The sequence below is a fragment of the Aptenodytes patagonicus genome, chromosome 4, assembly GCF_965638725.1.
Source record: "Aptenodytes patagonicus chromosome 4, bAptPat1.pri.cur, whole genome shotgun sequence".
Lineage (NCBI taxonomy): Eukaryota > Metazoa > Chordata > Aves > Sphenisciformes > Spheniscidae > Aptenodytes > Aptenodytes patagonicus.
The window spans coordinates 13,497,833-13,508,586 of NC_134952.1; the positions used below are offsets into that span (position 1 = coordinate 13,497,833).

Below are 10,754 nucleotides of genomic sequence, written 5' to 3' on the forward strand. Positions count from 1 at the left end.
AGTATATTACACTAAAATCATGCCATCTTTATTGTATATACATCATTACACGACTATGTAGAATATGTGAGCCCTATTTATACACCGATTTAATTTAGTTCTTCCGAAGTCAGGTCTTTTAATAATGACCCACAAGACACTGTTTTCTCGCTGTCAACCATACCCATTTTGCTATTTCAGTTTTACCTCAAAAATTAGCACTTATGGAGCTGTTTGTGAGTTACAGAAGCCAGTAAAAGAAAAAAATAGTGTAGTAATTCTACATGGTAGTAAGCAAATACCTTAATTACTATTCTTTTTTTTTTAAGATTTCAAATGAATGGGTGTATGGGAACCCTTCCAGGGAGACTTCTGAATACCATCATGATAAGTGATATGCTGTAAGCAGATGAGTGAAGTCACATACAACTGTTCAGTCAGTCCTTTCCTACTGAACTGTCATTCATCCCACTGAATATCCGTCAGCCTTCACTCTAATCAGGCGGAATTGGCAGGTCCCAGTGGATGAGATGTTAACAGTCTATTCCTGTCTGGCAGCATGCTCCATGCTGGAGAACTAGAAGACATCATTTTGTTCTCAAGGCTCGGCATGTCAAATATTAGCTTGGAAGGAATTGGGGATCCCCTGTTGTTATTCCCAGTCTTATCCCAGTCAGCTGTACTGGAGTGCCACAACCCTGAATCCGGTGTCTCAAGCTTTCCCATCGGCATACTCCCCAGGAGGTTTAAAGAAGTTCCTTCTTTGTGATGGGGAGTCAGTTGCTGCACACAGCGCAAAATAAAGCAAAATTCCCCAGTATGCCAACAGGCCCCCACTGTTTGCAGCAGTGCTTCCTCCTTTCCCTTTGTCATAATAAATCTCATAATAAATTCCCATGAAGAGTTTGAAGAGTTTTCCTGGAATCAATCCTTTCTTCTCATAAGGTCAGCTTGTCACAAAACCAGATCTGGTGGGCCTTGCTTGTCAGTCCCAGGAGACTGCAGATGTGCTGTTCTGCACTGGTACACATGCTAGTGAAATCTTGCAAATTTAGGGGCTCAAAATATAATTGGGGAGATGGTTTCAGGTCAAAGAAATGGTCCCTTTTCATGCTGGGTGCCTTGAGGGACTACTTTGCAGAGATTTAAAAGTCTGGAGGCAGGCTCTGGTGGAAGCTGCTCTGAGTCTCCTCCCCTCACACTTGCTTGGATTTGATGTCCTGCCTCTCTTGCTGCAGGGAATGAAGATCTGCTGCCACATTTGCAGTGAGGGGCAGGTTAACAAGGCTGGCTTAGTTTTTCTATCATCCTTAAGCCTGGCATGCACTGGTCCTTGAAGCCTGCCCAGCCTTAGTCCTGTCACACCATCCCATGGCTTCCATGGGCTCTTGAGCAACAGTGGAGGGGGGAAACTATGCCATGAGCTGATTTCTCCAGACAACAGAAATCTGCAGGTGAAGAAATACTGTGCATCTAGGAAGACTAATCTGGGCCAGAGTTAGCCCAAAAGTTATTATAAAAGAGTATTTAAAAAAACCCCAATAACACCGGCACAAAACAATGTGAAGCAAGTATGGTTTGGTTTTTAAGCAAGCCTTAATTCCAGCGGATGTCCCCAGAGTTTCAGGGCAAACCTTGACATCCAGGAAAGCAGCTGAATGAAGCAATTTTGATAAAAACTGTTGCATGCAAGGATGGCCACAACACGGATGACATTTAAGAGCTCGGCTTGCAAAAAAGAAATCTGAACAAAGTATGGGAATAACAGATATGAGAAAGACAGAGATATGCCAATTCTTAGTGACTGACATGTTTGATGAAATCTCAATGCCTAAAAAATATTGTGGAAGATCTCATTGATGTTTAGTACAAATGATGAAGTCCTATTCAGATGCCCCTGAGATTGGTGAAGTAGGGAATTTTTTGGCCTTCCAACAGAAGCAGAACTTTAGAGAGGGAAGCCATGTACTGAAGCATTGAATTTAACAAAGAGTCATTACCAAAAGCAAAATACTGAGAGCCAGATGTTTTAAGGTATTAAGATGCTTAAAGATGCTGAAGCCATCAGTAGTTGTTAGAGTGGTGCTGTAGACCCTAAAACTCTAGCCCTAAATTAAACATCAGTGGTACAACTACTGGTTGTCACGTTCAGCCCAAAGGAGAAGGCAAGGATGGAAGCCCAAAGCCCTCAAGGACTGAGCAAGTTGTCTGTGAGAGTAAGCAAGCCTGGAGGTAGTGGGAGATGGCAAAGAAAGGGTAAGCAGTGAGACCTCCAAGAGTAAAATGAAGAGATGAGAGGAAAAAATAAGGAACAGAGAAAGGGAAATGACAGAGTAAAGCAAAAGAGACAAGACAGCAGGGAACAGAGGATGAAGCTAGGGAGGACGCTTCACTGGCAGGAGAGAGAAGATACAGTGTTCTTTAAAAACTGTAGAGCAGGGTAGAGGGAAATGGAAAAAGAGGAGGGGAGGAGGAAGAGAGGGAGGGAAAGGAAAACCTAACTGGAAAGTGTGGTAAAGACCAGAGTCAAGATTGTAGGGGAAGAAAGAAAAAAAGAGAACGGAATGGCAACTAGGGAGGGAGTAGGAAGAAAAGTCAAGATAATAAAAGTAGGATTGGACTGTACTGGGGGTTTCTCCTTCCCCTTTTACCTTCTGTAAGAATACATTTGTCCTGCTTGTAAAGAAAAAAAAATGGATAAGGCTTTGGGCCATAGCGAACCCGTGTGAGGACTGAAGTTTGGCAGTGAGATGCCTCAGATTGTGTCGTTAATAAGCAAGAATGCCCCAGTGTCAGTGCAGGCTGGACGAATTAGTAACATTTTGTGTTGTCACTCAAAATACGCACATTTGAAGAATTGTCAGAAACCTTGCTTGGAGCGGCTCTAAAAGAGGGAGCAGAGACTACTCCGTGTGCTCCGGAGAGGAAAATGAATTCCCCTCATGGGGCAGCGCAGGAGGGTTAGCATGGAGCTGTGCGAATGCATTTGGGGCCCTGCAGATACGGGGTGTTGCCTCTCCTTCCAGAGCACCAGCTAGGCTGGTGAAATGTAGGCAGTGGTAGCCATATTGCTGCCATTGGGGGTTTTTCTTGCTTTTTTGCCTTTTTTTAAATTATTTTTTTAAATCACGCTGCCTGTAGCTGTGGTGGCTTGAGCTGGGTACAGACTATCAGCAGCTTTGCTCCAGCCTGAGCTATCAGTACTCTGCTCCTCAGGGTGCACCAGAGTGTTCTGCATCCTAAATATCCCTGCATGGATGAGATGACGGTACTTCTGACTGCGGGCAGCACAATTTGTAAACCTGCTTTCTGAGTAAAATTAAAGGTTGGTTAGGCAGAGCTTTTCAGGGCTGCTCCCTTACACACCTATGAATTAGTGTGGGGAGTTTAGGGGTGGGGGTGGGCGCTTTGTGTAGTTTCTTGAACCAGCCTCACTTGCAAGGGTGATGTGCAAGCACTCGTCATAACACTGCTGTACAGACCAAAGAGTCTGGAAATAGAGAACAGATTCTTCCTATACTCGGCTACAGTTTCTATTCTTTTAAAAAAAATATATATATATATATATATATAAAAATTTCTCCTTCTCGCATACATTCCATTATTGTATATTATATTTTCCTAAATGGGAATAAATTGCAGGCTTATGTCTAGTTCTCGCTCTCTTTTATTGTTATTTTAAGCAGCAGGTAAGGTTATAATCCATCTGTGTTTGTGACCTTGAACAAGAATGGGCACTTTCTCATTTACATAATGCTATTTTTTACTGAGCCATTAAACTGCAGAAAAACAGGGCTAGCATGGAAAGTAGTCATCTACATATGTTAAAAAAAATAACTGCAGTAAATCCAACTAAAAAAAGCAGACTTTTTAAAATATGTGAGAGTTCAAGAAATTAAAAAGCAAATGGACTGAAAAGGCAGTTTTACTGCAAGCAAAACCTCCTAAAATAAGATTCTTGACGAACGCCTCTCTGTGCATTTGGTGCATTGGTAATCTGCATGAAAACTGCTCCCCTGACAGTTCCTGCCTTCATCAGGAGGGATGCTCCTCATTCCCCTGCGAACCACAGCTCTGCAGCCCGTGGCACAGGGTGCCCCAGCGTTATGAACCGGTTTCAAAATGTTGCCTGGAGGGAAAAAAAACAGTACTGTGCTGGGCTGTTTGCATCACAAATTGTGTATGTTAGCGCCGAGATATGAAATAACCTCGACTTTTTCATGTTGTGAATAACCATTACAGCAGGAGCTGTAATGACAAGACATGGTGATTTGGAAGGAGTGAAACATTAGATTTACTGCTGTTGATTCAATTTCTGAAATGGGCACTAATCTTCATCAGTAGGCTTTCTGCAGCTTCTGGGATACATTTTATCAAGCTGTCACACTGACTCTCTTGTTTTTTAACTTGTGATATTGTTAACTTGTGCCTTACTAAGCAGGATTGTGCCTGGTCTTTGCGGGCGGGGAAGGTAAGGGAGACCTCACTGCAGACAACCCAAGGGCAGGTACTGCTTCTGGAGAGCAGCGAGACAGCTCCCTGCCAGGGCCGGCTGCAGCTACATACGGACAAGTGCCTCTATTGCCCATCCCTAAACTCGGCAGCAGAGCAGCAGTGCAGCCAGCGGTGTGCTGCCTGCAGACCTCAAGAAAGCAGCCTCTCGACAGGGTGAAGGCTGTAGGTGAGCTATTGCTGAGGACAGTGCATGCTGTGTCTCTGTGCTACACCTCTCTGATTTGCAGCAGTTTCCTTTAGCACTTCAGGAGCTGCAAAAAGCTTAGTGTGGAATCAGCTGTCATCAAACTCCAGTATGCCATCAGCAAACATGGAAGCAGGATGGAGCTGGCAGTCCTGCTAGTGATTCACAGCGTACAAATCCAGCTCACCCACTCTAGTTATGCTACAGTGGCTCTGAAGCGAGTGGAGCTGCTGTCACTCAGTAGCTGTAGTGCAAAAGCCGTTAGCTGCACAGCTCCCGTTTGTGTGTTTTTCAGTATATTATTCATTTGTATTGCAGTAGCTTCTAATGGCCCCAAATGAGATCAAGGCAACACTGGCTGGAGGCTGAGCATACAGTGTAAGACAGCTCCTGAATCCAGGAGCATCTAATCTAATCAGCTAGTGAGTGTTTGTATGACAGAGAGTATATTTTATGCCTTACTCTCCCACGATTGCATATGCTGTGGTCTCCTGGCCAGTATGCTGCTCGACGCAGATTCCTCCCCAAGTGGGAAACAACAGCAAAGTGCTAAAGCAATGTAACTGTCAGATGGAGGTTAGTTTATTAAATGCGAAGCACGTGAAATATGCTCTCTTGGGCTGTACTAGAAAGGAAAATAGTTCCTGATTGCCTGAGTCTTAGAACTGCACAGCTTTTCCTGTGGAGACCTGACCGTTCAGGGTGGATTCCCCTTCCAGAATGGAAATTCAGAAAAAAACCCCCTATTTGGGGCTGAGACAGGAGAGTAGAGCGTGGCCCTGGCTCTGCATATAGAAAAAGTTCACAGGGAATGAGCTTTCAAACAAGGCTCTGAAACCCATGATTATGCTAATCCAATAACCTGAGGCCCATGGATGAAATCCTGAATTCATTAAAGTTAGTGACAAAATATCCTCCCCTTGGGACTGGGGGAATGAAGCAACTGGCAATCCGTTATTTCAAACTACAAGCTGATTAATGGGGTAATTTTTATACAGATCGAGGTATGTTTTCTGATCCTTTCTCCCAGACCCAGAAATATATCCAGACTTGAGTCTTCATTCAAACTTCATACAAGAGATGACAGAATCCTGTTTATCAATGTGTTTATTTCTAAGAAGCGTTGTAAGATACAAATTTTAATGGTGTTTAGACTTGCAAGGTCTATGGCTTCAGAAGGGAAGAGGGTTTATTTTGGAAATAAATTTACTTGTGCAAACTCAGTGTGATTTTTCAGAACCTTTCAAAACACCTTTCTTCAAAATACTCACTAAAATACATAATTATGTACTAAATCTTGCTATTGTATCACAAGGTTTGAAATACTTGGAATTTTTTTTTTTAAATACTGTTTCTGGAATCATGGTAATCTCACCTTTCAGAAAAGGTAGGGCTCTGGAGAAAGAAAAAAGCCTGGAAATTATGAGCTTTTAAGGGTCATATAAAAGCTGGAAGGTAATTAAAAATAACTTATTAAAACTTACTACTTTTATTGTCTTGTGAAGTCAGTCTCATGATGTCAGGGTCCTGACATTTGTGCATGCTTCAGGATTCCAGTTTTGGGGTAACTGTAATTTTCATTAAGTACTCTAACAGAGAAGGGGAAGACATTGGTAGAAGAAAACTATTCACTGTGAGGAGTACTGGGAGAAATCCCATTTTATATTCTTTCCCAGCTGAAACCAGAAGATGTCTAATCCTAAGGTTATTAGCTCAACTGTCCTGATCTGGTCATGTTAGTAGACATCCCACAAGCTGCTGTTTAATTTTGTCTTTGTTTTTTTTTTTCCTCTCTCTCTCTCTCTTTCTCTCTACAGTGTGATAATGACAGGTGCATATAACAACTTTTTCCGAATGTTTGACCGAAATACCAAGCGGGATGTTACCTTGGAGGCATCCCGAGAGAGCAGTAAACCACGAGCTATTCTTAAGCCCCGGAGAGTCTGCGTTGGAGGCAAACGGAGGAAAGATGACATCAGTGTTGACAGTTTGGACTTTACTAAGAAGATCTTGCACACAGCGTGGCACCCAACTGAGAACATCATTGCTATAGCAGCGACAAACAATCTGTACATATTTCAGGATAAAGTGAACTCAGAAATGCACTAGATTTATCAATATCCCTCTATATTTACAAACCAGCCTCTTGAGAGTTGTAGAAGGATGTGATCGTCACAGAAATTGTGGCTTCTGTGGTGGGATTTGTAGGTTGTATCCTTTCATCCCTCAGCCTGTATCATTGTTGGTGGCAAGCCAACTATTTTCCATCACTGCAACTGTATGAGTAAAAGGCACGACTGCAAATCCAGTACTGTGGTCTGTATTGGTTCCTTTAAACAAACGGGGGTATTTATTCACTTTGGGAGCATTCCTGAGGAGGGCTGAGACTCCTCAACTCACGTCAGTCCTTGCGAGGGTCTCAGTGGTTCACAGGACCATGCTGTCCTGGTGCCCTGCCTGCTTTTGCAGTCCACAGCGTTTACCACATTGTTAGAGCTTTTTGCCTCAATCTCTTGTTATTTTTTTCTTTCAGTAACGTTTTCTTGTCTTTCAACTAAGTCAAGCCCGTTTGAGTGAATGAATAGCCACATCCCTTTAGAGCACGTGGCACATTGGAGGGGCCTCATAGCAATTATAACTGGTAGCAGAATCCCTGCTGGTGAAAAGCTGCCCTGTCTCACCGGTCCCATTCCCATCTTCACAACACCCTCTTATTTATTTATTTATTCACATTACTAACTTTGTGCTTCAACTTAACGAGCGAATAAGTGACAGACTGGTATAGCTACTCAGCCAGCTTATTTTAAGAGGTTCATTCTCCATAGATTTCTTTGCTCTGTTTAAAACAATAACTAGTATCTTCATCACGTGGAGGACTATTAAAAAACATGGTATTACCACTCCAGAGGGACTGGCTGGTCAGGCATAGCCTGGCAGTTAACACCCGTACTACCATTTGGGGGTTGGAGTTCTGGAAACCTTGGCTAGAAGTGCTGTCCTTGAAGGCAACGATCGACTTCAGTGGGAACAAAGTTACGTCGCTGCTAGACACTTCAGAAAGTCCCTCGTTTGTTGATTGCAGGATGGTTATTTTAATCCTGGCCTTTGGGGAATACAGGCAATGCCATGGTAGCTGTAACTGTAAAAGAATGGTACTGGGAGAGGTAGCACTGCTCAGTGAATTTGAATGTTTTAAAATGAGTCCACTGCTGGGTGACAAAATTATTCCTGGAGAAATATGAAAAATCAAAAACTCCAAACCAAACAAAAGCCTCTTCCATATAAATACCTTTAGATATATCTCTGTTTTCAAATGAATAGTGATGTAAATGGAAAATGAAAGTACATGCAGTCGGTGTACCACATGCAGGAATTATACGGGAATGGTGCAGTGGGCAGGGAGTCCTCTTAATCCAGGAGAATAAAGTTCTGCCGCATCCCTAATAGCTCTGGCAGGGAAATTAATATCCCAAAGGATTTCTCCTCAAACCATGAATAAAATAGCACAACTCAGATGGCCTGTTAATCTGCCCATATTAAAACTTCTCAGAAAAAAAAAGTCTTTAAGCCATTATGCACTTGTTTCTTGGTAAGTGGAGAATGTGCTGATGAAGGGATCTGCATGCTTTTATATTTCGGTTTGGGGGCAAGGGTGGGTGAAAATCTGCTTACAAGAACTGAAAAAGTCTACAGCTTTTATATGACATCTTAACACAACACATGAAATCTGTATGTTTGAAGTTTTCTAGATCAATGCTGTATATTTTATGTGTAGAAGCACAAACGCATGTGCATCAGTTTCCAGGCACACTAAACACATACGGTATGAAATGTGTAGGTTAATTTTAAAGGGAATGAGGAATGTTTGTTTATAAAATACTGTATGCTGTAGCAGGCATGGACAGTATATGTACATATTTATTCTAATGAAATTTAACAACATTTCTTTTCTTTTTCTTTTTTTTTCCCCTTGTAAAAAAGGTTTAAGAATGTGGTAAATTGTATAGAAAACTTGTTAATGCCAAACTACGGCTTCAAGGGTGTCATGCAATTTCTTTGACTTTTGGCCTCCTCCATTAAACTTTGCAGCTAAAAAAAAAAAAAAAATTGCTATCAGCTCATATTGGCATTTACAGCTAGAAGTACTGTAAAACATATATTTAGCTTTTAACATTCTCGAGTAAGATTCTATAGATAACTTATTATAAAGCAGATCTTAATACAACAATTTTTTTGTTTTTAATTTGAAGTACCTTACTCTGTTACAGCTTTGGGTACCAAAAAGAACATGTTAAAATTAAATAAAGAAATATATCTTTGGAGCTTTATAAAACTAATGAAATAAATACCCAACCAAAATACCATGAAGTGATTATAGAGGAAATAAATAGAAACCTTTCAAAGACCAGTATTCCATTCCTGTCTTTGACATCACCACTACAGATCGGTTTCCTGGTTTCTTGAATGTATGGAAAGTTAACATCGTCATTGTGAACGTTTCCAACTTTCTTTCTCTTTTTAGTTTGAGCTTTCAGTGGTGTAGAGTAAGTGATGGTAAAGTTGGTAAATCTGATTGTTTTGAAAGCTGTTGTTCATGGCTGCATTCTTTGTGTTGCACAAATTAGCTAACTGTTGTTGAATAAAAATATAAATATGTTAATACCAGCTTTTTCAATAAAACTACAACCAAAAAGGCATAAATAGATGACTTCAAGGCACAGCTTATTTTTAAGGTAGACCTGAAAGGGTTGTTTAGCTCCTTTTACAAAGGAGGAGGAGTCACAGGGATTGGGACTCACAGGGAGAGCTACTACATGAACTTAAAGTGTTGTGGCAGGTAGAGAAGTAAACACAGTGCTGCGAATGGGCCTGACCTGGGGGTTTCGGGTGATGCAGAGTGTGCGCAGACAGTTACAGCAGAGCTGGAGGTAGACAGGCTTTTGGTTCACACCTTGGACCAGCTTTTTCCTCGGCTCGTAGCCCAAGATAGACTTTAGGAGATCTGAGCCTCAGTCTCCTACAGATGGAATGAGAGACATGCGCAATGTGAAGGGGCGCACACAATCACAGGGTAAAAAATGGCATTAGTGTCATCACTGGCCAGGTTGGAGACCTTCCAGCACAGAGGACCGCAAGGGCACGTCGGGGATGTGTCCAGGCCTGACCTCCCAGATGAGACAGACATTGGCCCAGGTGACAAACCAGAGGGCTACCAGCAGAGCAGCATCCCTCTTTGCCCCCCCTGTCCCCCCCCGGCTCTCTTTCTACCTCTACCCCAGAGGAAAATTAAAAAAAAAAAACAGAAAAAAGAAGAAGAAAAAAAAAAGCTGGCTTGGCATACACACTTAAAGCTAGGAAAGCATTCACTTCCCCGTCCAAACTGATGCCTGACCCTCCCCTGTCATCGTGATGCTTGCCCCAGATCTTGGGCTCTTCTTTGGAATCTCAGTCTAAGGCAGCTAACCCTGCCTGCATGTTCTACACAGAGCCCTGGGCTGTGAGAAACCGCCTGGGCATCAGCACACACGAGTTGTTAGACACTGAAAGGCTAAGTCCTTTTTCTGGATGCAGACCAGAATAAATTTGCCTCAGCTGTTAGATTAGGCAGTGTGTTGCTTTGCACAGCTCTCCCAGAGCTTATGTGCTAATTTTTTTCCTCCCCTTTTTGGGAAGACACAGTCAATCCCACTCATTTAGGTGGACAAATATGACTAGGCACTGAAGAGAGACAGCTCGGCTGAAAATCAAGCAATACACTATTTACCTTTCCAGTTTCTCTTTTCATCCCCAAATACCCAGTAAAAGCAGGAGCCAGATGGCTAACTCTCACGCTTTTGAAATTTTCACATGCATACTTAGTAGCCGCATATGGCAATTTAACCCTTTATGGTTTGGGGGGGTTATTGGCATGAGCCACCTGCTTCTTCTGTTTGCGGCCAGCAAGTCGTCTTGCTTTCAGGCAGAGTTAAGTCCTTTGGAGCCTTCCAAGGTTGTGGTTATTAATCCCTGATGAGAGGGCAAGTATAAGGATTGTTTGCCTTCTATGTCCAATTTTCAGTAACATTACTATCATCAG

The 10,754-nt window shown here is 42.3% G+C and overlaps 1 protein-coding gene across 6 annotated transcripts in view; it reads left to right on the forward strand.

Annotated features, from left to right (window-relative positions):
• The window catches only part of PPP2R2C (protein phosphatase 2 regulatory subunit Bgamma), a 208,220-nt gene extending 198,841 nt beyond the window's left edge, over positions 1-9,379 (forward strand). For all 6 annotated transcript variants that reach the window (XM_076335904.1, XM_076335909.1, XM_076335905.1 and 3 more), the window contains one exon: positions 6,496-9,379. In XM_076335904.1, coding sequence (XP_076192019.1) covers positions 6,496-6,787 — 292 coding nt within the window. In that variant the 3' untranslated portion in view covers positions 6,788-9,379. The remainder of the gene's footprint in view (positions 1-6,495) is intronic.
• Positions 9,380-10,754: the final 1,375 nt, after the last annotated feature.